The 27,398-nt window shown below is 38.3% G+C and overlaps 6 protein-coding genes and 1 long non-coding RNA gene across 18 annotated transcripts; 5 read left to right on the forward strand and 2 right to left on the reverse strand.

Moving 5' to 3' along the window:
- Positions 1-286: 286 nt before the first annotated feature.
- Positions 287-1,851, forward strand: Oscillin (glucosamine-6-phosphate isomerase Oscillin). 3 transcript variants are annotated; one of them, XM_088043232.1, is made up of 6 exons: positions 287-378; positions 512-688; positions 734-1,203; positions 1,250-1,423; positions 1,532-1,619; positions 1,701-1,851. In XM_088043232.1, the coding sequence occupies exons 2-5, from the start codon at positions 565-567 to the stop codon at positions 1,601-1,603; spliced, it is 840 nt and encodes a 279-aa protein (XP_087899358.1). In that variant the 5' UTR covers positions 287-378; positions 512-564; the 3' UTR covers positions 1,604-1,619; positions 1,701-1,851. The 3 variants fall into 3 exon arrangements, with proteins under 3 accessions (XP_087899358.1, XP_087899359.1, XP_087899360.1); XM_088043233.1 differs by having other exon boundaries at positions 289-378; positions 557-688; XM_088043234.1 differs by lacking the exons at positions 287-378; positions 1,532-1,619 and having other exon boundaries at positions 385-688.
- A 99-nt stretch (positions 1,852-1,950) lies between these two features.
- LOC148170342 (uncharacterized) lies at positions 1,951-4,837 on the forward strand. The gene is made up of 3 exons (XM_088044277.1): positions 1,951-3,458; positions 3,507-3,565; positions 3,654-4,837. The coding sequence occupies exons 1-3, from the start codon at positions 2,263-2,265 to the stop codon at positions 4,814-4,816; spliced, it is 2,418 nt and encodes an 805-aa protein (XP_087900403.1). The 5' UTR covers positions 1,951-2,262; the 3' UTR covers positions 4,817-4,837.
- A 950-nt stretch (positions 4,838-5,787) lies between these two features.
- LOC148170343 (uncharacterized) lies at positions 5,788-7,049 on the forward strand. Its single transcript, XM_088043542.1, has one exon. It carries the CDS (start codon positions 5,840-5,842, stop codon positions 7,004-7,006), a length of 1,167 nt encoding a protein of 388 aa, XP_087899668.1. The 5' UTR covers positions 5,788-5,839; the 3' UTR covers positions 7,007-7,049.
- A 308-nt stretch (positions 7,050-7,357) lies between these two features.
- On the reverse strand, positions 7,358-9,198 carry Tip60 (Histone acetyltransferase Tip60). 2 transcript variants are annotated; one of them, XM_088043541.1, is made up of 7 exons: positions 9,053-9,198; positions 8,936-8,993; positions 8,820-8,888; positions 8,315-8,772; positions 7,858-8,263; positions 7,645-7,807; positions 7,358-7,595 (listed from the first exon to the last, which is right to left on the reverse strand). In XM_088043541.1, exons 1-7 carry the CDS (start codon positions 9,101-9,103, stop codon positions 7,379-7,381), a joined length of 1,422 nt encoding a protein of 473 aa, XP_087899667.1. In that variant the 5' UTR covers positions 9,104-9,198; the 3' UTR covers positions 7,358-7,378. The 2 variants fall into 2 exon arrangements, with proteins under 2 accessions (XP_087899667.1, XP_087899666.1); XM_088043540.1 differs by having other exon boundaries at positions 7,858-8,266.
- A 145-nt stretch (positions 9,199-9,343) lies between these two features.
- On the forward strand, positions 9,344-10,086 carry LOC148170345 (uncharacterized). The gene is made up of 3 exons (XR_015770582.1): positions 9,344-9,573; positions 9,631-9,722; positions 9,776-10,086. It is a non-coding gene; the product is annotated as an uncharacterized LOC148170345 (long non-coding RNA).
- Positions 10,087-10,776: 690 nt separating this feature from the next.
- Positions 10,777-12,060, forward strand: LOC148170346 (leucine-rich repeat-containing protein 58). Its single transcript, XM_088044083.1, has 4 exons — positions 10,777-11,318; positions 11,361-11,577; positions 11,623-11,812; positions 11,857-12,060. Exons 1-4 carry the CDS (start codon positions 10,789-10,791, stop codon positions 12,018-12,020), a joined length of 1,101 nt encoding a protein of 366 aa, XP_087900209.1. The 5' UTR covers positions 10,777-10,788; the 3' UTR covers positions 12,021-12,060.
- Positions 12,061-13,179: 1,119 nt separating this feature from the next.
- On the reverse strand, positions 13,180-26,181 carry LOC148170347 (glycogen synthase kinase-3 beta-like). Of its 9 annotated transcripts, none has more exons than XM_088044075.1 (9): positions 21,628-21,665; positions 20,107-20,420; positions 18,021-18,211; positions 17,886-17,969; positions 17,476-17,523; positions 15,909-16,019; positions 15,424-15,855; positions 14,433-14,619; positions 13,180-14,315 (listed from the first exon to the last, which is right to left on the reverse strand). In XM_088044075.1, exons 2-9 carry the CDS (start codon positions 20,399-20,401, stop codon positions 14,158-14,160), a joined length of 1,506 nt encoding a protein of 501 aa, XP_087900201.1. In that variant the 5' UTR covers positions 20,402-20,420; positions 21,628-21,665; the 3' UTR covers positions 13,180-14,157. The 9 variants fall into 9 exon arrangements, with proteins under 9 accessions (XP_087900201.1, XP_087900199.1, XP_087900200.1 ...); XM_088044073.1 differs by having other exon boundaries at positions 20,107-20,385; positions 21,628-21,664; XM_088044074.1 differs by lacking the exon at positions 21,628-21,665 and adding an exon at positions 21,434-21,526.
- Between the last annotated feature and the right edge of the window lie 1,217 nt (positions 26,182-27,398).

The following is a 27,398-nucleotide window of genomic DNA, read 5'->3' on the forward strand; positions in this document are numbered from 1 at the left end:
AACTATCCAAAGTCCGTTGTCTAGTGCCCCAATTCTTATATTGAAACAAAATTATTTGGGTCTTGAGTTAATTAACAGTTTAGTCTAGTAGATAAGCCTCACTTTGTATTCGCAATTTTGCAAGATGATCCCAATAAAATGACATGTAGGCTACCATTTCCATTGTTCAAAATTAATTGAAATTTAATACTCCTGTTATCAATGTTATCAATTTGAAAGTCAACAAGGTCGCTCGTGGTTATGCAACCAACAATACACAATTTTGTCCCAATCACTCTTATTTAACCAAATAGTGATAAAAAATGAACAAACAATCGTAATCTCATCATCCCATTCTCTTCAAGTCTTCTATTCTCCTCCTGGTTCTTCTTTACTCCGGTGAGTTACATAACCTCATTTGGTTTAAAGGGCAATGTCCTTTCCGAAGTCCAGGTATTGACTGCAAGGTGACCTTAATTCTTGCGCCTCCCACTACTGCCGCCTTGTCCTGATAATTTCCTATTTGTTTAAGCCCAATAAAGCGATAACTCGTATCAATTGCCACATACCCATCCAGGTAACACCATGCGTTTGATCATCCTCGACACCGCCGATTCCGTGGCAGAATGGGCCGCAAAATACGTAATGAAAAGAATCAACGATTTCAAGCCAGGGCCAGATCGGTACTTCGTTCTAGGCCTCCCTACAGGTAACTATTTTTTTTTGAAATCAGTAGTTATTTGGGTATTCTCAGGGAGCACCCCATATGGGATGTACCAGAAGCTCATCGAGTACCATAAGGCCGGAAAAGTCTCCTTCAAGTACGTGAAGAGTTTTAACATGGACGAGTACGTTAATCTCCCGAGGGATCATCCAGAGAGTTACCATTTCTACATGTGGAACAACTTTTTCAAGCACATTGATATCCAGCCAGAAAACGCTCATATTCTGGACGGCAACGCCGCCGACCTGGTGGAGGAATGTAGCAGTTACGAGAGAAAAATCACAGAAGCTGGAGGCGTGGAGCTCTTTGTCGGTGGTATAGGTCCTGATGGTCACATAGCATTTAATGAACCGGGATCTTCCTTGGTTTCACGGACGAGAGTTAAGACTTTGGCGCAGGATACTCTGGAAGCCAACGCTCGGTTCTTCGGGCATGATATCAATAAAGTTCCTAAACAGGCGTTGACGGTGGGAGTTGGTACCGTCATGGACGCCAAAGAGGTAGACTTAAGTCATGTTTTAAGTATGTACTAACTTAATGATGTAGGTAATGATTTTGATCACGGGTACTCATAAGTCGTTCGCTTTGTACAAAGCGATAGAGGAAGGAGTTAACCACATGTGGACTGTTTCGGCCTTCCAACAACACCCCCACACTTTGATGATATGCGATGAAGATGCCACTTTGGAATTACGGGTCAAAACTGTGAAATATTTCAAAGTGAGTCGCTGGGATGATCATTTTTCGCTTTTACTTTCGGTACAGGTGGTGGCATTGCTCTACTAACAATTTTTGTGTGTGTTTGTAATACTGTTGTTTTGACCACAGGCTCTGAGCAATGTTCATCATAAGCTCGTTGAAGGTGATGTCCCTATTGACAAAATGAGGGCTATTCATTAGTTTGGTATTCGCGAAGGTAAATCCATCATCATCGTTAAGCCATAAAGATATCAAAGGCTTAGGGCCGTGCAATTGTTGATTAATGCTTTTGTTGCAGAGTTTATCAGCAGTGCATAATCAACTGGTTGAAGGGTGATAGCGGCACTGTAAACACTTCAATATCCTTTATTTTTATACCATAAAGTAATCACTTTTTTGGTGATCTATTAAAGCTTGTAATGATTTTTTAATAAAATGAATCAAGCGGTTATTGTATAAACAAAAACAAACGCCCAATAAAATCAACCGTTGCACATCACGTGTGAAATAAAACTAAGAACGATTGGTTCATAATTCTCACGCACCACCAATCACAAGTCAAAACTAATTTTATTCAACATAAACTCCTTTTTTCTTAAAAACGCAACTTTCACTCTCGTTTTATTCCCCGAAGTTTAAACAAAACAACGCATGCGTCCAATGGTCGATTTTTCAAAAGCCTCTCTTTGATTGGCGGTCATCGTGCCTCAAATCAATTCTTCCACTTGTTGTTTCCTTTTATTTTCGCACATGTCAGTGGTTCGTCAAATTCTGTGAAACTTAAATTACTAATTATGGAAATGACCTTGGCACATTTCGTCAATAAGCTGAATTCCAGATGTTCTCAGTAAGTCGAGACGATGTCGTCCAAAATCCGCGACTTAGAGAAACTCGTCGGTTTCTTCGCCCCCAACAGTAAGTTTGTCGGCGCCGAATACCGAAAGTTGACGTCTTCAGGTGATAATTATGGAAGTGTGTTACTCGCTGTTGATATAGTGGTGAGGAGCGAGCGCAGCGAGAATGAGTACATCCATGCAGTGGCTAAAAAACTGCCAACGAACGAACTGGTGCAGAAGATGTTCAACAGCCAATGCACGTTCCCTAATGAAGTCGGATTTTATGAAGTAATAGCGCCGTGTTTGACGGAGTTTCAACAACACCACGCTATCGCCCCTTTTACTTCGTTTCCAAAGTTTTACGCTGCGAGAGTGAAGTCCGATCCGGTTCTTCTCATGAAAAACATCAAAGTTGAAGGCTTCCAGATCTTGGATAGAACTGTCGGGTTTGATTTCCGCGAATCTCAAGTTGTCTTGGAGAAGATGGCAGAGATGCACGCTACAGTTATTGCGCTCAAGTTGTTACAACCGCACGTCTTCACGGAAAAAATTCTTCCTTTCTTCGAGGAGTACGAGACATTCGTTATGGATGACGACTCCAACGAGAAGATGATACAAGGCGCTTTGGACGTCGTCAAAGACGATGATTTCTGCACTCGTTATCTCCCACGTTTGAAAGAGATTATGCGCCGAAGCTCTGTGATCATACCAAAGAAAAACGACAAGACAATCAAAGAAAACGCCTTTTTTACTTTAGTACACAGCGACCTGTGGACCAATAACATTATGGTGAGGACCACTGAGGAAGAAATCGAAGTCAAATTCGTCGACTACCAACTCTATGAACACACTTCTTTGACTCGGGACGTGGTTTTTTTCGTTTTCAGTAGTGTCAAAACCGACGTACTGAAACAACAATGTGATGAGCTCCTCCTTCATTACCACACCAGTTTCATTAATAATTTGAATAAGTTCAAATGCGAAATTGAAGGTCTGTGTTTCGCTGATTTTCTCGAAGACATGAAAGTTATGGTTCAACAGTATGAGTTCTTTCATATCATGACGATGTTACCACCGATTTACGCTACTTCCAAAGACACGAGGGACGTGGAGATGTTGGAGATGGACAGCTTCATCTTTTACGGAAGCGAAGTCACCGAAGCATATAGAGCAAAAGCTCGTTTTATTGTTAAAGATTTTGTAAGGAGGGGTTGGTTGGGATAATAAATCTTGAATTTCAAAAAGTGGTTTAAATCTGTCCCGAATAGGCAACCAATTATACACCTCGTGTTCAAAAGATTGACGAGCGTTGCAGCACATAAACAAAGTTATTTATTCTTCGCTCTAACAAATTAACTTTTTTTGTGGTGTTATCATGGCTTATATAAGCTGCGGCTGGTAACGCCACTAATTAGTCCAAATTATGATTTCTGACATTGCCGATCTTGAAGGCCTCTTCCGTGGCGGTGATGGGTCTAAGATCCTCTCCCAGAAAGTGCAGCGATTGACCGCCCCCGGCGACCACTACGGAAGTCTGATGTTAAAACTCGACATTCGTTTGAAGTCTCTTCGCGGAGTTGAGGAACTCCAGACCGTCGCGAAAACTTTCTTGATCGACCCAAAAGTTGAGAAAATCTGGAGTAAAGAAAAAGCATTTCAGGGGGAACATGCCGTTTATTCTCACATCCACCCTCTCTTGTGTTCCTTCCAGAGACATCACGGAGTGAAGATCCTCGAATTCTTTCCGAAGTGTTACGGAAGTCGTTTGAACTTAACCGGGGGCGATGAAGTAACCACTGACGCTGTTATAGTACTTGAGAATCTCAGCGCTTTGGGGTACGGAACCGTGGATCGGACCATCGGTTTTGGTTTGGATAGCACGAAGACAGTTCTTGGCGCAATGGCCCAATTCCACGCTATAACTTTGGCGTTTCGCCTACAAGAACCTGAGGAATTTCAAGCGAAGATTGTTCCTCACTTATTACCATGGAACATGCATGTGGGTTTCCACAACCAAACGAAAGAAAAACTCCAAAAGATAATTGAACGTACCCCTGTTTTACTTTCTTTAAAAACCAGAATTCTGGAAGGCTTCGACAAGAAGTTGCGACCTCCACAACACCGACAGCCTTTCACAACTGTTATCCACAACGACTTGTGGGTTGGTAACATTATGGTAAAGCCCGACAGTGTAAAAATCTTAGATTTTCAACTAATCGCCCTCGGGTCGCTCAGTAAGGACCTCATTTTTTTCTTATTTCTTAGTGTTGAGAACGAGGTCTTGGAAGGACATTACGATGAGTTGGTACGACTCTATTTCGATAGTTTTAGATTGGTACTTCGGCAGCTAAACTGTGATCCAAAATGTGAGTTTGAGGAGCTTGAAAAAGAGACTGAGATTGAGGCTCAACACTCTCAGTTTGGACATCTTTTGTTTATGTTGAATGTGATTTTTGGGCCTCGGAATGTAGATGACTCGCGGTCTATGAACGATATCTTCGAGGATGAACCGACAGATTTGTATGTCGAAAAACTGGTTTTTATTGTGCAGCAGTTTGCGAAAAGAAACTGGATCTAGTTTGTTGAAAAAAATGTTTAAAACTACCCAAAACAATTAATTCAATAAGGGGTCAGGAGTCCATAAAAAAGTGATTTTAAGTGGCGATATTACAACACAATGGAAATAAAAAATTACGCATTTAGCAGTTTTGTTATTCTATTAACAGACACAATAAATTACATTCGAGCGCGAGATTAGATACAAGAGTTTTCAATTATCATTGTTATCTGCAAAAATATTAAATCGATTAGTTAATGGTGATTTTCCTCAATTTATCTATTATAAAAATCATCCACTTTTCGAGATGCAAAAGACAGGGTGGTTTTTAAAAAACGGCAAGCGCAGAATTTTTATTTATGAACTGATTTCAAAAAATTAAAAAATTAATTAAATGGGGTTTTAATTTACTATATGCTGATGATTTTAGAATTTTTCTAAATGTCTTAGTATATTTTGGGCTATATTCAACTTTCTTATTTTAAATTAAACCCCTTTTAGTTTATTTTTTAAATTTTTAAAATCGGTTCATAAATAAAAATTCTACAACGCCTGCCGGTTTTAAAAATCAGCCTGTATAAATTTTAGTCGTGATTGTGAATAAAATAGTATACAAACCGAGGTTTGCATTTTGACATTTCCAAAATTTTTCAAAGTTCTTTCATCTAATAGATTTTAGAAAGTTGGAAGATGAGCCAGTATCAGTTTTGACTATAATTGTGAATAAAATAGTATACAAATCTTTTCAATAATTAATTTTAAATTTTGATATTGGCAATGAGTGACACGCGTCCCAATTTTCTCATTGCAAAAAAGCGCTAAAAAGTCGCCTTATATCCGGCAGTTTTAATTGATAAAAAAATACAATCCACAATGAAACAGCAAAATTATAATTGTAAAATTCACTTACTCATCTTTCATCAGTGATATTATCACGACACTTTACAAATTAAACCAATAACTATCGTGAGATTAGATTAAAAAACAAGGCTGTTTAGCTACCCAGCTCATCTCGAGCGAACAGTCTAAATTTAACATACAAACATGAATGTTGACCAAATACGAAACCTCGACGACCTCCTCGGTACCAAAGTTACCAGTCACAAAATCAGTCGTCTAACCGCCCCCGGAGAAAACTATGGCAGTTTAATGTTAAGTGTAGATGTCACCACCCCAAATGAAGAAATTAAAGCAGTGGCTAAAATGGTACCTCCCAGTGAGTTTATTCAACAAATTTTCAACACTCAGGTGACGTTTCGTAACGAAATCGAGTTCTACAAGAATATCGTACCTCTTCTACAAAACTTCCAAAGAGAACACGGGGTTAAGGATGTGATCGACATCTCTGCGAAGTACTACGGAAGTCGACTCAACTTGAACAACGATAACGATGCTAAAGTTGACGAAGATGCTGCACTGGTGTTGGAAAATCTTAAATTTAAAGGATACACGACTTTGGATCGGTTAGCCGGTTTAGATTTAGAACCTGCGAAGTTGGTTCTTGCAAACTTGGCGAAATTCCACGCGGTTCCGCTTGCCTTACGATTACAGAAACCAGAAGTTTTTGAGAAAGAAATAAAACCGTTTTTATCTGGATTTTTACCAAACATGGAAATGCATGAGAAGATGAAGGATGACCATGCGAAATTTATTGATCAAGTGCCCGAGTTGGCACAATTTAAAGAAAGGGTCATGATAAATATGAACCAAAATCCACTAATAGAAGCGCGTGAGCCCTTTGCAACCGTCGTCCACAATGACTGTTGGACCAACAATAACATGTTTAAACTGGTGGATGGCAAACTGGCAAAAAGCATCTTGGTAGACTACCAAGTTCTTGATTACGGCTCTCCTGCGAGAGACGTGGTGTTTTTCATATACTCCAGCTTGAAGAACAAGGTTGTGGAGGAACATTATGAAGAATTGTTGAAGTGGTACCACGACATCTTCTTTACGACGCTCCAAGAACTGCACTGTGACGTTTCCAAGTATAATTATGACGCCTTTTTGAAAGAAGTTGAATTTGAAGCGAAGCGCTCACAATATATTCATCTTTCATTTATGGTCTTTCCGATTTATGCAGAAAAAGGGAGTGTGGGGGAAATTTCAGATTTTCAGAAAGAGGAAGACTTGTTCAGCGAGCTCCAGGAAAAACAAAGGGATAAATTGGTGTTTATTGTTAATGAGTTTGCGAAAAAAAACTGGATTTAGGATAATAAAAAGTATGGCTCTATAATATAAATTATGCTAATTACCTCTAATCGCATTCGGTTATGTCCTTGTCCTTGCGCGTTTTTAACACTTTCAACGTAAAATTAAAGATAAATAAAAGTCTATTAAAAAGATAAGATTATAGGTGAGAAGAGACAAGAAATTCGCAAAAGATAATATCAAATAATAAAAAAAAACGGTGTTAAATGAGACTTTGGAATCGAGATAAGTTGGTTCTGCTTATCATAAAATGATAAGAAAGAGAGTTTCCACAGCAATTCTAACAATTGCGATTTCCTGCGAAAGTCTCAAATGAAGGAAATTGAGAAATAGGAAACTGAAAATTGAATATTCTTAAAAATCTTTATTTCGCTACCACTTCGCTCTCTTGCCCCAATCTTTCGGCGTCCAATGCAAACACTTTGGGTCTATCCTAACGAGCCGAGTTTCCATCGCTTTTTTATGGCTCTGCATTATTTCCTGATTTAATGTGATAATATACTGTCCCTTATAATAGTTAATTAAATTTAAGTTTTGTAACGTTGAAATGACGTCTTCTTTCTTGATACTCGTAAGTTCACATATTTCACTAAAAAACAAACATTAGTTATTATAACTACGATTTTTTTCAAACTCACTTTATTGTGATTTGTGGCTTTTCATTCTCCCCCACAGGCTTCATGGAAATCAAAATTTCTAGTATCGTTTGCGCCCAGTAACTCCTATAAGATAATAACCCTAAATCCGATAAAGGTTTTTCAGGGGACCCCGTTTTTCCTTCGAACTTTGATAATTCGTAACCTGTTAAAAAAATTACACACAACTACAAAAGGAATATAGGAAAAACTTACTAAATTCGATTAATAGTTTTCCATATCCTTTCCGTTGATATGGGGGCATTGTTAAAATACACGCGACGTTGTAGTCTTCCGTTGATTCTTTTTCTTTAGAGAAGTACCCGACGATATGGAAGCCACGACTATCGAAAATAGTCATGACGTAAAACAAAAAAGGGTCCGTATCATAATACAGCGTTTTATGATCTAAAAACAACTTTGCGAGTAGACAAAGGTTCTGTGCGTATACTTTGTTTTTGCGGCCGTCGATTTCAAAGAACGAAACGTTTTCTTTCCTATAGATTTCGTTTCCTGGAGGATGTCTTAAATTGCATTTAGCAAGGTGGCGTTCTAGACACTTCCTACTCTTCCTGTATTTCAAACAGAACTCACAGATGTAGATGCAACTCAAATTGACCATCTCCTGGAAAATTGAAGACATTACATTCGCATTGACAAAACGCAGCTCTACTTGTGGATATGGGGCGAAGTACCACGGTTTAATTCTATGTTTCCCTAGTTCAATAAGATCAATGTTTTTCATTCTCGTGACGATGTCGTCATGATGGGAGACCATACTCCCCGACTGTCGAGGTCCTGGTGGTGGTGGTTGTGTGGTTGGAGCATCTTGAGAATCTTCACTTTCTAACGATGGCCCCTTTCTTTTCCTATTCATGCGTTTTTGTAACGCCGCGGCGAGAACAGCGCTGCCGTTGACTAATTCATTACCGGCAACAGGACTAGAGGGCCTGGAAACGGATGCGGTACCTACAGTTCCGGTACTAACCGTCACCCCGCCTCCACCACCTCCAATATGGAGTTTCTTGGGAGTTGACACCCCCGTGTTACTACCCCCATCACGACGGGGAAAATGTACTTTGCGTGTGTCGAGGGACTCTTCTGTGACCCATTCATCCAAGCGTTTGTTGACTGAAATGAATAAACTAGAATTTGAACAAGAAGTAGCACTCACTCACAGTCTACATAGTGCACATAGTAACATTTTGCTCCTTGTACGTCTTTAATACTGATGATTTCGGCTAGGGCTGCAACTAAAGGGTTAGAATGTGAAGTTAGAATTGAAGGTACTTACGCCAATCGGCGGTTCCTTGCATGTGAACTGGAAGTCTGCATCCTTCAACTAAAGAAGACTGAAAAAAGTGAGGTTAAGGTGAGTGACACTGAGGGACGTTTCGAGGGTTGTTTTTACCACAGAGTCGCAAATTGTGGTGTCGTCGATTTCTTCCATTTCCACTTTCATTGAATCGTGTTATATTTGCACCTTTTCTACAGAGAAACGTTTGTTTACTAGTTGACAGTTGTCAAATGTCAAATGGAAGTGGTGCGCACGGGGGCGTCACTCTATAGACCCTTGTGGTACCTTGTGGAGATTGATCGACGGTGGCGGACTCTGTGTTTAAGTCACATAAGTTTTGCAATTTTGATGATGAAAGAATACAGATTTCTAATTTACCTTAATTGAGGAGGATGCATATAATTCAAAAAGAGAAACAAATTCAATGTTTATGTTTTGTTCAACGGAAAGTTTTAACATGTGTTGTGTTGAATTTTAAGTTTTTAGTTTTTTCTCGAGTTTTCTTCAGTTGTAGTGTTGAAGTTTATAAGAACGGTTAAGGTTCCACTGGTCATCTTGTTTTGTTGTTTCAATAGAACTGAATTTATTTAATAATTAGTTCAGGAATGACCATATTTAATACCAAGCCAAGATCGGTGAGTATTATTAATCTAAAATGTATATACATATTTTATTTATTTATTAATTTGTAGAATTATTTACACTGGAGTCTAATAAAGAGACCAGCTATTCTCATTTTTTACCAGAGATGCACCAACTTGCAACACTTCAGAAAAATTATTTGGTAAATTTAACATTGTAAAACTTTAGTTAATATTACAAATAATTGTATTTTAGATACAATAGAAAAGATGCAACAACCAGAATTAAGAGTTCAACACAATTCAAGAAACCTTTATGAAGAGTATGTGGAATATTGAAAATTCAGCTCTTTTTAAGTGACAACATTCCAACATCTTAAACATCAATGTTTGGGGACACTCTTGTGAAATTTTGCTTCTGCAATCGTCATTGAAACATACATTTTCAACGTCGCTACAAAAAAATAGGTATGCTTATGAATTGTTGTAATGTGTATTTATATGTTGGGTATTTATTGTTATTTATGTCTCTATGTATAATTGTATAATAAATATGTTACATTGAAATAGGGTTTTCAATTGAAATTAAATTATTACAACCAGTGAAAAAATGCCCACAGTGGTTCGTGTCTTAGCTAAGGTAGCTGGTTTGTGTCTTCGGGAATAAGTAAAACTTCTGTGACTTTTTTATAGATGTCGCCTCCGCGCGTCATTTCCAAAAATTTACTATAGAGTGGGCTATCTATTTACTCCTTCATCTAAGGTGGTGCGGCTGCTGCTACAAAAATCATACCTCGCATTCTCCATACTTGCAGAAAATGTTAAGATTATTGAAATTTAAAAAAATACGCGAAAACTAACGACGTCAGTGGTGTGAACTTGCACCATCATCAAAGAACTTTCTTTGTACTGTACTTTGTACGCGTACCTACTAATAAGGGGATTTCACAGATCAAATTCCATACCAAGTGTCAAAATCCATACTTTTTCAAAATTTTCACTTTTTTGGAACGTGAAAAACCTTTGTTTTTCGATGAATTCTTAAACACTAAAAAAACTGTAAAAAAAGCTTCGCAATATTGCAAAAAAAAAAATTAGCAACAAGAATTTTCTGTGTGAAGACAATCATAATCTCATTTCCCTTTCGCCCCTCAAACTCCTGCGGAATTAAATATAAACTCTGATAAAATCTGACCTTTGCCCCTTAATACGGGACGTCTTAATCAAAGGCTAATAAAGTTATCTCAGCTCAAGGCGAAATATCAATTCATGCCCCCATTGGAGTCAGTCCACCTCCGGCCGTCCGCAAGAATGGATAACTACACCTCCGACAGTAGTGATAGTGACGGTAACGGTAACAAAGTCTTGGACTTCGCTTACTTACTCCTCGACACCGAAAAAATCGAAGAAAACTTTGAAGAACTCAGTAAAGACATCAGCAAAGTTGAAGAGGTCGAGAGCATAATTCTACACCACAATCAGTTAACAACAGTTCCAAGAAACGGCGCAAAATTTTCAAACGTACAAGTGCTCGATGTTAGCAGCAATGGTTTAAAAGTGTTGCCGGATGTGTTCCAACAGTGGCGGTTAACGACTTTGATTGCTAAGAATAATAATCTGAGCAATGATTCCTTACCGAAAGAATTCACAGTTTGTGCGACTCTAAAAGAGTTGAACCTGAGCGGGAATGACTTCACAAGATTCCCGGAGCAGATTTTTGATCAAAGAAGCTTGAAGTATTTGTATTTGGCGGGGAATAAGATCCAGAGTATTCCCAAGAGCATTTGCAGACTCTCCTCGTAAGTGAAAACTTCAACACGGTTTTTAATTGCGATTTTTAGTCTTCAGATTTTATCCATGGGCGGCAATAAACTAGTCGAAGTGCCGAGCACTTTAGGCCAGTTGAAACAACTTCACGCTTTGGTACTCTGTGATAACAATATCGAGAGTTTACCTTCCAATATTGCCAACTTACACAATCTCAAATCTTTGTTGTTGCACAAGAACAAACTGCGCACACTTCCTCCGGAGATTATCGCGCTGCGAAATTTAACAGAGGTAATAATGAGATTGTTGAAAGAAGAATTATCAATTCTTTTTTAGTTGAGTCTTCGGGATAATCCGTTGGTTGTTCGTTTTGTGAGTAATATCCGTCACAATACTGCGAGTCTTAAGGAGTTGTCAGCTCGAGTCCTCAAACTCCATCAGATTGAGGTCTTATCCGGGGAAATCCCCGCAACGTTGCTCACTTATTTGAACTGCGCTCATCGCTGTGTGAATCCGAGCTGCAAAGGTAGTTTTGTTTTTGGTTATTGATGAGTTTAACTGTTTTTTTAGGGGTGTTTTTTAATAATCGGGTGGAGCACGTGAAATTCGTCGATTTTTGTGGGAAATACAGGATTCCGTTGTTGCAATATTTGTGTTCTACAAAATGTGTGACTGAAGAGGATGAAGACTTGCGACCGCGGCCATATATGATGAAAAAAGTGTTATTGGGTTGAAGTAAAAACAATAAATTTATTACTTTCTTTATATTTTAAATATTCATGGTATATATTGCATATTCCAGTGTCAAGTTTACATACAATAAGCAAGAGATATATACAGCATAAAACATTGAGCTGAAAAAAATTTCAAATATAATCCGCCTAAATACTCTAAATAAAATTACACAGTATTAGGGACTAATAGCATTGAGGACCAACCAAACATAACCTTGTCGCGAACTGTGTCGGAAAATGTAGGCTCGTCAACATGATGTAAAAGCTTATTTACAAATTTACACTAAATTGCCGAAATAGAAACGTTTTTCCGATTAGGGAACCTGCACATTGAGCGGACCTGGAGGAGTATATTTGGTTGTCCAGAACGAAGGTACGCATAAAACCGAAGCAACCATTTCGATTTTGTCGTGTCTAGTGAAGCTGTGCAGGAAGTATGATAAATTTTCGTCTACTTATTACAATTTTACAAGGCAATAAGGAGAACCCTATGCGTAAACTTGAAGCATCGAAAATTTTGTAGTGCCTTGGCTAAACTTGGAAAGAGCTTCGGTTATTGCCTTTAAAATTTCATCTAGAATTCCTTTATTTACAATTGCTTCAGTTCGCTAGATGCTACACATTACAACATGAAGGAAAAATGTCGCCACGGTTGGTACCGAGAGGGGCGCACTTTTAGTTCATGATACACAACAACAAATGTGCATTCATAGAATGCATTCTCTAACACAAAGCTGTTGAAATTTCCAATCTCATTTGGTAGAGAAAGAGACTTTCGAAAGAACTTAAACGCATAAATAAAATAAACTCTGTCTTGACTAAACCGCGTAACTAAATTCAACTAATTATTCATAAAAAAACGATCTGATATGTTATAGTTTTGACATTCTACTCTAGAGCATTCTAATCACAACGTGTCATTTAGACGGTATCACCACCGTCTTCAGGAAATACTACTAGCGTAGAAGTCATTAATTCTAGACATTTCTGTATCCTTTCCATTGATTAGGCAACGGAAAGTTCGCCAACACTTTGAGATCTATAACAAGGGCGTGGCTAGAGACCGCCATGTCCTAACGAATGGGGTCAAAATGTCTAAAACTGTAACCAATCAGGTACAAGCACACCCCAGTAATAAGGTCCTGAAATAAAAGAATCATCACTTTACATAATTTATTGTTGTTTAACGTCAAAGGACGAAAGGGAGGAAAGCGGTAAAAGAGTGTGCTTTTACCTCGTTTATTATAATTTGGCTAAAATAACACACACTTTGCGCATATTGAATTTTTTTTTTAAATAATTCCAAACCGTAGACAGTGCACATCTATGGAAACTATAAATGTCCTAGTTTCTGTGTTCAGAAATGTTAACGCATTGCACTTCGTAAGCTAGTACGATCATTAGGATAATTCTACGTTGTAATGTTTTCACTCATTTTTTTTCTAAAGCGAAAGCTAGAAGTACACAATATTTCAAGATTAAATATCTCCTTCTTATTCACACCGACTGTAATCGCTACGGTCCTGGATATTATCGTCGAGTTGTTACAATGACTACTCATACCAAAAATCAACCTTAAATAATTAACACCAAATGCTTTGCGTAAGTAAATAATGTTAAAAACCACTAAATAACGATGAAAATCACCAATAAAAGATCTACGTTATTAATAACTTATGTTGCTGTTTAAAAATATGCATATACGAATTTGATATCTGGTAATACAAATAGCTCCAAAATATCATTGAAAAATCTGCTCCAACGTCCATGGAAAAAACCTAAATTAATCATCAACTAAACCTACTTAAAATTTACAATAATTTCTTTCTATATATAAATTATATGTACAGATATTGTGGTTGGTGCGATACCAGATTTTTCAATGCAACTGAAATACTCACAACGCAACAAAAATGTAAAAATAAACGCGCTAAAACAAATGGGCATCAAACAAACGCCATCTACAAACAACTAATCAAATTCTGTACAAACGCACGTATATTAAATATAGTACAGCTGTCCCAATCAACAATCTCACACAGATCGCTTACTAGATTATAAAGGGAGAAACGGGAAAAGACGCTCCCGTTTAATATTCAGGATACGTCAATCCCGGGGATGAGGAGGATTGAACTACTTAAGGTATCCCGGCGGTGGTCGCCTGGACTGGAGTCGACGTCGTTTCATTTGTATCCGCCGCTCCGGATGACGCCGCCCCGTCCTGGGGGCTATTCGCGGCCTCCTGGACGCTTCGGGGAATCAAGACTGCGTTCAGCGACGGCTGAATATTCAATTCTACAAACAAAAACAATCTCAGACCCCACAAGTGCAGAATTTTGCCCATTTTGACTGTTACACAGCTTGTTTGTTAAACTACGATGACTAGACAATACATCCTTTCAGCATAATTACCTTGTTCTGTGAAATTGAATAAGGGGGGCAATTCTTTACTTGTTGGCAAGCGAGTGCTGGGGTCCCGAAGCTCGTTGAAGAACGCGTGAGCGCATGCTTGTAAAGGACTGATCCGTGATGATGGAGTGTACTCCAATAATCTAGCCACTAACTCAATAGCTTCTGGTGGAGTTCTTGCACGGAACACCTGCGAAAAAAGTCAATATAAATTTCGTACAAGTTATCTCGAACTTGACTGACAGGTTTTAACGTACATGAACATAGATAGTGGTGTTCATGCGCTATAATTTACGTTAAACGAACAATACCGTGAACTGAACACGTTAACATTCATGGGTAAACAAGAGGAGACATTGATTATCCATAATCGAAAATTCTTGACGGTAATAATTTCCTGTATGAAAATTAGCGAGAACATACATCGACAGCCACAAGCACATTGAAGTTAGCTTAAACTCGCCACATTTCTACGTTTAGTTGAATTCTGTGAACGACGGCAAGTAACCAAAGCCACTTACACGTATTCTTTGGTGATTGGTGCTACAATGCGGTAGAAACATTCTCGACAGCAAAAACTGCAAATAGACGTCCTCATCAAATTGACTTGTATTAAAACAAGCAATGATGTTAGTACGGTTATGAAGACACAAACGATGACTGAAAGTTTGGGAACGTCTGATTTGTAGTCGATGCATGAATGGATGGAAACGTTTAAAAAACGGCGGCGCAAGCGACGTTTTGCTCAAATACGGTCGCTGGTATTGATTGTTTGACGATCAGCTGATTCGCGAAATAATAGAGTTTCCTGTCAATTGGGGCGTTTGCTCCGACTATTAAAACAAAAAACTCTATTATTCAAGCGGATTATTATAACCAAAACTGTCGTTATTAGCTTGTTATTACCACATACCTCTAATAAATCTTGCATAAGACGCCAAGGTTACTTTCCGTTAGTCCACAAACACAACCCAAAAACCTTGAATCTACTAACCTGCTGCCAAGGATGTGACTTGATCTGTGGAAACTTGAACTCTGTATAATTCGGATTCATCTCTTTGATCTGTTCCTTGGTCGGTGTCCCTAAAACTTTGATAATTTCTACTAATTGATCTACACCCGAGTCTCCAGGAAATATCGGTTGTCCCAGTAATAATTCAGCTAGGACACATCCGGCGCTCCACACGTCGATCTTCGTGGTGTAGTCGATAGCGCCGAATATCAGTTCCGGTGCTCGATAATAACGGCTGCAAATGTACGAAACGTTCGGTTCGCCTTTGACGAGATGTTTCGCGCTGCCGAAATCACACAGCTTCAAGATCCCTGTGCCGGGATCGAGAAGAAGATTCTGTGGTTTTATATCCCGATGACAGATGCCCAACGAGTGGATGTACGCCAACGAGCGGAATAATTGGTACATGTACAACTATAAAAACGACAGACAGTTATTTATATTGAGAGAAGGTACCAAATACGTACCTTGATAAAAATTATCGGGATAGTTTGCTTTGATTTGCTGTAGTGTCGTGCTACTCTGTATACCGTTTCTGGGATGTATTCCAACACCAAGTTCAGGTACACTTCATCCTTCTGGAAACCAAAAAAAAATATACAAAGGTTCAGGCGAGAGTCCATAATATCCGTTTGTACGGTAAATGCAAACAATGCGCGGTCGGAAACAATCAAAATTTGAGTCTCGTTGATGGGAACGAGTTTATTTAATTCGTTTTTAATTGATTTTTGTTTAGTACCTTAAATTAGACGTTGGAATTTCAAGTACGATAAGTAAAGATTTGGGGACAGTTCGCCCCCGACAATTCGTCCCCGGTCAATTCGTCTCTTGCAAATTTGTCCCTGAAAGCTTTGTTTACATGCGCTGTAATAATAATAATAATAATAATAAGAGCATCAACTCCATGTTATTTGCGGTCACATACAATAAAAATGCAATCCGTTTTTCATAATTTATTATTTGCGTCGGGTCTGGCGACAATTGTAGCCTGTCGTTAATAATAATAATTTATTTACTTTTTGTCATCGTGAGAGTTTAAAAAAACAGTATTTATTTTATTAATATTGCAGGAAACTAATGCATTCATTCAAAGTTATTTTTTAGAAATTCTCTGCATCTGATCATTATTATATAATCCTTCGTCGGACTTTTATTTAATTAATTTTTATCAATCTTTAATGCGTCTTTATCGCATGCTAATATTGCAATTTTTTGCATGTCTTCCCTATAATATTTTTTTTACTGGTGACAATTTTATTAATTTTGATTTTATTAATTGTAATAAAACGAATTTTCTTCGTATATGTAATAGCTACCTTGTGTTGCAGATATCAATTTTAAATTAAAATTATATAAACCACATTCTTCAATTATTATCAAAGATCACACCGGGACGAATTGACCGGGGGACGAATTGGTGAGGAACGAATTGTCGGGGACGAACTGTTCGTATCTCCAATAAGTAAATTACAAAGTGTAGTTTTGGTACCAATTTTCAATTAAAAACGAACTTTACGCTTCCTGTTACTAATTAATAATTCCTTATCATTATCAACGATTGAATTGAATATCCCCCACACGTGTTAATGATAAGAAACGGTATTCAACTGTTCAATCAGCGCATTATCACATTTATCACTATTTTTCTCAGAACAAAGCTGAATAAAGCTAAAATTCTAAATCCATGAATGAAGAAAAAACGGAGCTGAATTAAGAGCGTCAACATCCAAGTTTACATATTACACACGTCCCTTGAGTGTCAATGTCAAGGTTCATTTATCACTTTCTACTATGAAAATTATAACTCACGTCGCGAAAGTGTGTAGTTTGTTGGCAGCAGCTCGGTATTAGTATAGTTAAAATTTATGACAAGCCTACTAAAAACGAGACACTTCCAAAACATTGTTATCTATATTCTATACTAAACAGCAATGACGTCGAATTCGATTAATTACAGCCAAATTGACTTTGTTCTTTGATAAGCGTATGACTATGTAGGGGTACCAATGTTCTACACAAAGCAGGGGACATTACCTGCGAACTTGTTGCCATGAATATGGACATATCGCAAGGAACATCGGCCTAGTATAGATAGAAATTTACGTTATGAAAAAAGATAATACATTCCAGACGTTCCATTGTCAATTTATGAGCAGTCTTTAATCAATTACTCGGTTAGTGAATTTGCCTTGTCGATATTCAAATATTTCTTGTGGGTCGTCAAAGTGTACAGAGTGCGGGCTTGTTGCAGCTCAACCGTGATTAATTACTTTAATAGACTAGGCGGAAACTGCAAATGAGCTCGTAAATGACATTTACCCAAGGTGGGAATCGTTAGGTGACGACAAAGTGGAGAAAATCAACATTTCGCGCGGGAGATGTTACGTAAAAAAGCAACGAGTGTTAATTACCACACCAAATTGAACATGGGAGTCAAAACTTACCTTATCTCCACTGGAGTAAAAGAAATATTTAAGTTTAACTATATTACAATGTTCTAATTTCCTCATTATCTGTAATTCTCGGTTCTGAAACAAAACAGTGTTAACTTCAAAAATACCCCAAATTAGTCTTCTTACCTTAAACCTTTTGTCCTGGAGGACCTTTTTGATGGCGACGAACTCGTTGGTTTCGCACAGTTTGGCTTGGTAGACGACTCCGAAGCTGCCATTGCCGATAACTTTGGTGTCAGTATATGAAACTTCTTGTGGTCTATCAGGACCTTGTCCAGGTGTTGCTACTACCGTGGTCACTTTGCTACCGTCCTTACCTATATAACCACCAGTAAGAAAAAACAAAACATAACGTGTCTGTTACAATATAAAACCCATAAATCCAATCTCACGGTTCTCAATTCGATACTATCTTTGAACCGTCAGATCGATCAAAACTAAACATTGGACAAGAATGTGCAAAGACGTGCGGCGAATGGTTATCGGTTAAGGAACGGACAAGGGTAATCGCGTCTTTCGTGATGCGACTGCACAACAGCGGCTTAAAAAATCAAAAACGGCCCCAAATGATTCAATTAGATTAAAAGTGGAACGCTTAATTTCTACCGAATTCGCTTAGGCCGCTTGAATGCAGTCACGGGGCTGAAATTCGGTTCGTTCTACACTGTAAGTACTAAAACAAGTGCTGTGAATACCTGGCTTCTGTTTGGTCGAAGCAATGACGTATTGATCATCGTCGAAAACTTCACGACTTTTTTCCTTTACATTCTGAGCGGCAGCCATCGGGAAGGATCTTGAAACTCACGAAAAGAAGCTGGCCCAACTTGATTTTTATTTTAACGGCGTGTGATTATTTCAGACGCTTTGGATTACACTAAAGAAGAATATTGTATAGTTCTGCCACTTGAAATTCACTTTGAAAAGGTTAAAACTAAAAAATCATTCTGACGTTGCTGCGGCGGCCGGCTACTCCGATTTTCTCGATTTGTCTAATTTTATTATTTCAAAATGTATTGATTCGGTTTTCTCCACAATACGGCGAAACGCTTTGAGAGCTGTCTGCTTTGACCAAACAATCCACTTGAAAATTGTGCATTAAATGAGACGCGATTATAATCGACCACAAACGCGCTTTGGGACGCCAAATTTAATCAGGTTTATCTACCTGAGCGGATAATACGACTTAATTAGCGAATAAACCCCCTGCGAATTCCATTTGGGGTGGCCGACCCGATTTAGAACCACTTCTGTTCTTATTACCTGAATTGATTGGTCGCCTGTCAATACACGACACGAATCCTTCATTCGACTATTATGTTATCATCGACAGTGATTTTTTTTGCTGAATTTACTGATACAAATGTCTTAATCAGCTGTACATGAAAATAATTATTGTAGATAATTCTTTTACGCAACACAACATGAGTAAATTCTGCGTCATTGCTAGTAAGATGGATTATCTTTTTACACATGTCGGACTTGCTTGAACATAATTTCACGGTCAAACTTTTCAAAAACTAGCGACGTGTCTTCTATTTTAGTCGTAAACTTTCACACTTGTATTGACAAACTGTTTTTAACGACAAAAACATATTATTTATGAAAGTTTTATTGTTAAAAGACGACCAAACTGCAATTCTGCAACACTCTTGCAATAATTCAAAATGTTTCAACTTATTTTATCAGCTTCGATGAAGTAACCCTCATTTGACGCATTGATCACGCGCCGGCTTGGATGCTTTATTGCAGTTGCATTTATGCCCCAGATTTAAAATTCAACACGAGAAAAATTGCAGCGTTTTTAAACCGGCTTAAATGTACAAGTTTCCAACAAAAAATTGATCTTGTACGGTTTCAGTCGACGCCCCGACGATTTTAATTCGTTGTCGATAAGTCGGTGAGGTGAAAATACCCTTAATCTCCAAACTTCTTCAATTCTTATGAACTAAACGTGGAAAGTAGTCCATAGAAAATTCGCTTTATACATGTCATTCATCGTGCGCACTCGTGTCAACTTAAAAGGAGTAAAAACCAAATAAAAACGCACACAATAGTCGTTTCTACCACTCATAGACCTGAAGAAAGTCCGCGATTGTAATCGTCGTCCTCGATTCATCTCGTAACACTTTCATCTTTCACCCTTAAAAAACTTGCGCTTTCTGTTTATATCAGCGCTAAACTAATCCAATTAACGGTTTTTTAAATTACTCACTTCCACTGCTGGAAAGCGACCTTTTCAACCTCCTCCAGAAGTACACCAACTTCGAATATCCCGTTTTGTGGTTCTTTCCGAGTCCGTCGATGGCCGGTGCCGAGCCCAAAGTAGCACACTTTTCGCTAGGTTCTTCGGTTGACAAGTCAAACACCGACACGGATCTCCCGTATTTCGGTCTCGCGTTTTTGTTTTTTTCCGGCATGACATTAAATTGTTTACACGCACATTGTTTACCCCCATAACTGTTGATTTTCCCGAAATACTTCTTCGACTCGTCTGTTTTAGGTGCCATCGGTGCGATTAGCTAAGAACTAAGAAATGGGATTGTCAAGGTGATGTTTGTGCGCATTAAAAAAACAATCCATCCGCTCTTTTAAGGATAGGAAATTCTCAACCGTTATAATCTACATATACGAAAGAATCGACACGGCCGGTTCACGTGATTCTAAACAATATACAAACGGATTTTTTTTCGATGTTGGACGGAAAACATGCGATTAGAAACTGGTGTTGAATCGGAAAAATCCAACTCGGGATATTAATTACCAGCAGCTCGGTATTTTTACACGGTTTGTAAATATTTGGAAGGCAATTTGTCGGTTGGGGAGAATTAGAAAAACAAATAAGGAGGGTTTTGCGTTCTTTCAAAAATCACATGACTACTTAGAAAAAATAGATTTAATAGCTTCTGAAGTGGGCGAGTTAAAGTACCTTGTTGGTAATACAAACCGACAAAATCGATTGATTCTGTGTGTGTAAATACTGCAAAAGCACGTGAACTATTCATGTCCAATTTCAAAACATGGAGAGATTCATTTTCCAACTCCATGTGAACAATTATCGGTAATGGTTATAATACCAGTTATAATAATCTTAGGTAATCTACTATAACTTAAATTTTAGTATTGTTTCAATTTAGATAACAAAAAGTGGAGATAATTAAAACAGGCAGGGTCAGGTTCCACCTCTCAAAACAGAAATAATTTTATAAACTCAGACGGAAACTCTTGAGAAATCCCGATAAGAAAAAAGTCTAATATTTGGAAAATCGCTTCAAAACTGAACTTGTGAAAGAGCCCCTCGTTAGTTTCGGTTCCAACTAAAAAATTTAATAGTCGGTATTCCCTATTAAAGCCCTGAATGGCTACAAATGCTTGGAAAATCGTTAAACCCCCAACCTAACTGCCTTCATAAAAACCCGCGGATCACGGGCCAAATCAATCCCCAGCCCAAGATAGAATTTCGCCCCTAACTCGCCCACACTTGCACGTAAATGTAAATGGAGAAAAAAGCCACAGTAAAATGACGTAACTCGCATGCACACCTTCAATACATCCACTTCCATCTAAATTTGGAATAATTGGGTTAGCAACAAACAGACGGAAAACACATCGATAAATATTTGATAAGTGTCCCGGTGGTTCTTCGGTTCGATAATTTTATTACGACAGGATTGACACTAAAATCGTGTCTTGAAATAAATTGGGTCATTTCGGAGAGCTAATCGAACCGCGGTACCAAAACATCGCCGCAAATTCATGGTACACAACTACCGCCACTCGCGATTCGGACAAGACTGATCTTGGGAGTCTTGAGAGAATGTCACGGCGATATACGGAGGAAGATATTTACTTTCCAATAAGAATTCTACACAAATATTTACAATACGTGTAATAAACAGTGTGAGGTAGCTAGGAACGTGGACCGGAGCGAACTGTTGAAAATTAGCTGAGATAAAGGATGATAAGATTAACATTGATGAATAACACTCGAAATGACATTTATCAGGAAAGTGGCATTTTGGTTTGCCTAAAAGCCTTTCTCCTTGGAATTTACATAACCTGCTTTAATAATAACCGAGGGCTATAAACACATTTCTGTAAATAGCGCCTTTAAGACTTTTTAATTGGCTATTCCTTTGCTATATCCTCGAGGCGTGAAAATGAAAATAAACGCACAACTCTTCGCTGCTATTTAAAAACGTTCGGATTTGAATAACCCTCCACCTATGATTTGGAAATACCTTCCTTTATAGTTTTCATGCCAAGCACGTTCCAACCTCCACATGATCGTTGTTCTTAAATATGTTTGCGCAGTGTGCACAAAATCCTCAAATAAACCATCAATTAAATGTTAATGTGGTTTATTAACTCTGGCATTGACGAAATAAAAGTCAGCCGTTACCTACTTTTAATTCTGAACAAATAATCGAACGACCATGCCGAAAACGATTCGTCCAAGTTCACGTCCCCGAAAAACAATACCGAAAAAGTTGTAGAGGTCAAGAAACCTACTTAAATCGGATGAAAGTGATGGAGAAGGCGACGAGAAAAGTAAAACTATTTGTAGATTGGCACAAGATGCAGTCTTGCGTCAATGATGTTTGTGATAGGAACGGATCGACAAACATACTGAATTTCCTGTCGGTCCAAACAATTTCGTGATTAAAAAATGAACAAAGCGACTTATCCGGCTCCGAGGACCAAATTAAGTTGGCAATCAACGAGTGATTTAGTGGAGTGGCAAAACAAAATTAAAAATTAGCCACGTCATTGGCATGAAAATATTCCAACGACCATAATAACCGTGTCATTACTTTTTTACGAATTGGTCATTTTCACAAATAGACGGAAAAACACGATGTAAATAAAGGCACTTTGTTCACACAACCAACGATAATTTTTAGTTTGACACGAAACTACAACAAAGCGTTCCTTTTATTTGTTTTATGTTACTTTAACGACCTTTTTTTATTACGAATATTCAAATTTATCTGATTCACAACGTTTATAAACTGTACTTGACACACTTGGACCAGTTATATTAACCTTTTCACTGCGCAATGTTTTTTGGAAAATTTTGTAACTGTGCGCGGTTTGTCAGCTCCTGCGACAATATACGTTCCGAGCAGTTGATCGGTGTTCTGCCTTAGCGTATATTAACGTCTTGAGCACTTGGCCGATTAACTAGTTTTAAAAATGTTCATAGAGATTTTAATTTTCCACAACGTCAATATATTAAACAAGGTAACATTGAGATGAGAGCTGATTATTATGGTGATATTACCTGGCCCTTAGTTCGTATCTACTTTTAAACTGCGTGGATAAAAAGATGCATGGAATAGATTTCAAATGAATTTTAGTCGTGGACGGATATATACGCTCTGAGCAGGGAACGGTAAAAAAAAAATATTTAAAAAAATGAAAGCTTTTGTGACTGTGTATTCCTCTGAGGTAGAGAACCATATTTGCGTCATCAAAAAATTACGTTTTGAGCAGTTGACCACTTCTTAATCAATGCGAATATATCCGCTCGGAGCAGTTTGAGCGAATTATTATTTTGCGGATTTTTCCGGGCCGAGCAGTGTAAAGGTTAAGGATGAAACCATTTCGTCTGTCGGCGAATGACGCCGAGATAATAACTCGCCATCAATAATCGCAAGTTAATTAGGTGCACACACAACATGGTCGTAAAATTCGAGGCAAAAATTGGGAGGACACAAAGACTGACTGTGTCCTAAAGAACGTATGTCGCAGATTTAGCAGCTTTCATGACATGTGTACCAATCCACGACATGAGTTTTCCAGTCCACTGCTTTCTCTAATTCGTTTCTACACGCTTCAAAGGCGTGAAGTAATTAAAGTTTAATAATTAATTAGTATTCCAATATTAATTTTGTGTATAACTGTGAGAATATCATATTTCTGCGACGTTACTCTGTCGCATTACACGCATGGGTGGAAATCGGGCGGCTTTTATAGCAACAGACGGTCTCATGCGTGAATCCCAAAACCCGCCATTACATGTTACCAACCTATAATCGGATGCGGAAAAAATACGTACGAAACTACGCAGCGAAAAGTCTCACAGTCGAAAAAATAGCATTTGAATACAACGGTGAGAACTGTAAAAACTGAGTGTTTCGTAACGTGTGGTGTGAAAAATCGCTGATTCACTCAATCAAAATCGTTCGAATTATTTATGAGTTCATTCATTTCCAAGTTAGTCCAACTATCAAGGTTCGAATTTTTGGCCCAAGTCCCTGTCAGCGTTATTTTAATCGTCTCCAGGAGTTCGTCTCTTGGACGAAGAAAAATCCAATTTCCAGATCTTGGGCTTGGCTATTTTTATACCTGGATTGGCGGTTTCGGATGACCCTTTGAAAATATGAATGGAATCGCGGTATGTGGGCGAATCTGGTATTTTTAGCCCACCGCAAGCAATCCTCATAATTGAAATCAAGTTTCTAAATTACTCTCCATGGAACAATGCGTGGCGAAAGTGGGCATTAATTAGTGCGTGAGGGCTATTTTTGAGACAAGACACTTGAAAGTGAACAAATTCATCAATTGGAGACAATACGAACGTCACAACAAATTATGTCTTCGCATTATCCAATTGTCTTCCAACCATGCCCCCTTTTTTAGGGTGCGCTGACCCCATTAACACAGGTGCCACCCTGTTACCCTCACTGTAAATTACGGAATTGCAATGCGAATACTTCAAACATTCAATCAGCGTAATAGAATTCAATTGACCACATAAAAACGCAATCAATATAAATTTAGTTTGGATTCTGAGCAGTAAAGACGACGTGTTTGAAGTCGTAATGACTCCATAATTAACGGCGGCGTTAATTAATTAAGACGAGGATAATTCTACTTTGCAGGCCGACCAACTTTAAATTGAACGGAAAAATTGCGGCTTGACCTTTACCAACAATGAAACGATGTTTAGATGAGTTATCGCGGTTATCGGATTATCGGAAATAGGAAAAAGATTCGAATTTTTCAGGACAATTCTTAAGGAATTAAAAGAACGATCGTTTGATTTATTTGCATGGTATTCAAAGAATTTCAGGTCTTGTTTATGACAGCTGTCACATTGACGTTTCTGATTCCAACGCCCACTCATTGCGTTCCCGAGCCGCAAAACACTGGGAATTTTTATTGTAATTTATTCAGTTTCTAGAGATTTTTGCTGGTGTAACCTAGTTGCGCAGTAATTTTAATACAGTTCTTGGAGTAACCTCTTTCCGGTTGAGTAAGAATAAATTCGTGTTATGACAAATTGAAGCTGATACGCGTTTCGTGTTTTGTGGAGTTCACGGGTGAAATTTGCCCTGGCTTCGAATGTGGGACGTCGAACATCCCAAAAAAAACTTATGAGGTCATTATTGGAAATGTCTGCGTCAGAAAAACTTAGGTTAGATGACGTCAGACTTTCATACCTGCGTGACACTGACTTTGGCTTCAACTTAAGCTAATCACGATATAAAAAAAGACAATTGGTCGAAATCAGAAGGGTTGGTTGTAATTGCGTCATTGGAGATTTTAATTTTTTTTTTCAAGGGTTCTTTGTGTTTGGGCTGGGGCGTAAAAAACGCGATTGTCAATCCGCCCCTGCCAGCTGTGTTATAGTTTGACGTTAAAATTTTTCAGCGTTTTGATCCGCGAAGAAGTGTTAAAATGCGTTGGCGTTGAGCGTGGTCTTTGTGGCGCTGGCGCTGCCCCCGGTTACTGGGTCGTGGCGGCGACCCGGGATGGGCGGGCCCCGGGCCGTGGTTCGCATGGCCCCATCGAAGTCTGTGCTGGCCGCGGCCCTCTTGGCCCGTCGGGGCGCAGCCATGTTGAACGCGACCGCAGAGACACCGTAACCAACCGCCGCTGCGACGTCAATCGTACACTTACTGCTAATCTTCATGCCTCCCAGAGGGGGATTCAGCGGCTGTTTATTGCCCTCAGCGAAGGACGTGGTTCGGGGACGTCCGCTCATTGCAAATTCTCCTTTGGATTTGGCTCAGACCTATCACATTTCTTGCTGACACCCTTCAGAAGAGCCGTTTTCACACACTTCTAAACGGACATTTCCTGGAGAAAATGTTCCGAACGACACACACTAGGTTCGAGGACACTTACAACGATCGCGTACACTTCATTACCATTGCTATAACAAATCGTTAAACCATTTTTTGGGCTGCAATGGCCTTTCGACACACCATTACACTTGCAGTCAGTCGCTCAGACATCATTGACCCGTTCGGACAAACTCGTCACCAATCAGATTGCGTATTATGGAGCCGAACTTGCACGAGGGAGCTCTATCAAACCCATTCGATAAAGTCTGCATTGATACAATCTCTGCTTTATCGACTGAGACAACTACAGCGACATCTAACTGGAAAAGCCCTAATCAACAAAGACTGAAAGTTCATATCTAGGAGGCCGTGGACACAGTCGATACATTTTTGCGTGATGTCAACAGAGAGCGCCACTTAGGTTTGCTTTGCTGTTTTGCTGTAAACTCATTTTTAACCATTGCAATGCAATAGATACCAAAGATTAATAAATTATTATTATTCATATAATTAAAAATAAAGAAATAAAATAAAAAAAGAATAAAACGTTGAAGGACAAAAGATAAAAAATATCCCGGCGCATTCACCATTTTTCAAAAATTAATAAAATTTACATCTTGAACAAGACTACACCTTTTCGAATCAATTTTTCAGCAGCTGCGAATAAAATGAGTTTTCTATTTTGTGTTTTGAAACAAATTTCTAGTTCAATTTTTTTTTTACAAAAAAAGCGATAATTTGTGTTTTCTGTTTTAAGGTTTAAGTGTAGTTTCAACGTGAGGGAAATAAAACAAAATCTATTAATTTTTGTGCAAATTTTATTATCTGGGACACGATAAATTCATAATATTATAATTCAAACATAACTTAACTTTATAAAACAGAAATTTTAATCTAGTGACCTTACAAATTAAATGTCATGTGTCAAACACTCACGAGAGGCCGCTTAGTCTGAAAGAATAAGTTCATATCTAGGAGGCCGTGGGGGCAATCACCTGACTTTCGTGGCGCCTCTTTTGAAAAAAATCATTCCCAAATGAATAAACAGCACTCACATCGCACAACAAACCAAATCCTACCACTAATTAAAATTCCCAGGAAAGTGGTCTCAAATAAACAAGACTATTCATCAAAAACAAGTTCTATCTTGCTGTTTAAAGTCTTATCAGAAAAATCAGATTCTGATAAGATAATGAAGCAACGTGTCAAAATATTTGATCAATGAACAACTCAGCACAGACGGATCAATAGTAAATTAAATATTATCTCGGTGTTGAAATAAGAAGCTTTTTCTTTCAACATTTATTCTGAAAAGGGTGAACATGGAATAAATAATACAACTGAAGAAGGCCCGTGGAGTGGAGACTCGAGAAAGGCACCTAAAAAGGCGTAATATACAAATCTGGATGGGTGAATAATAAAATGTAAAAAA

Source organism: Gnatocerus cornutus, chromosome 8 (genome assembly GCF_029298725.1).
Source record: "Gnatocerus cornutus isolate USDA-ARS CGAHR chromosome 8, icGnaCorn1.1, whole genome shotgun sequence".
NCBI classification, from domain to species: domain Eukaryota; kingdom Metazoa; phylum Arthropoda; class Insecta; order Coleoptera; family Tenebrionidae; genus Gnatocerus; species Gnatocerus cornutus.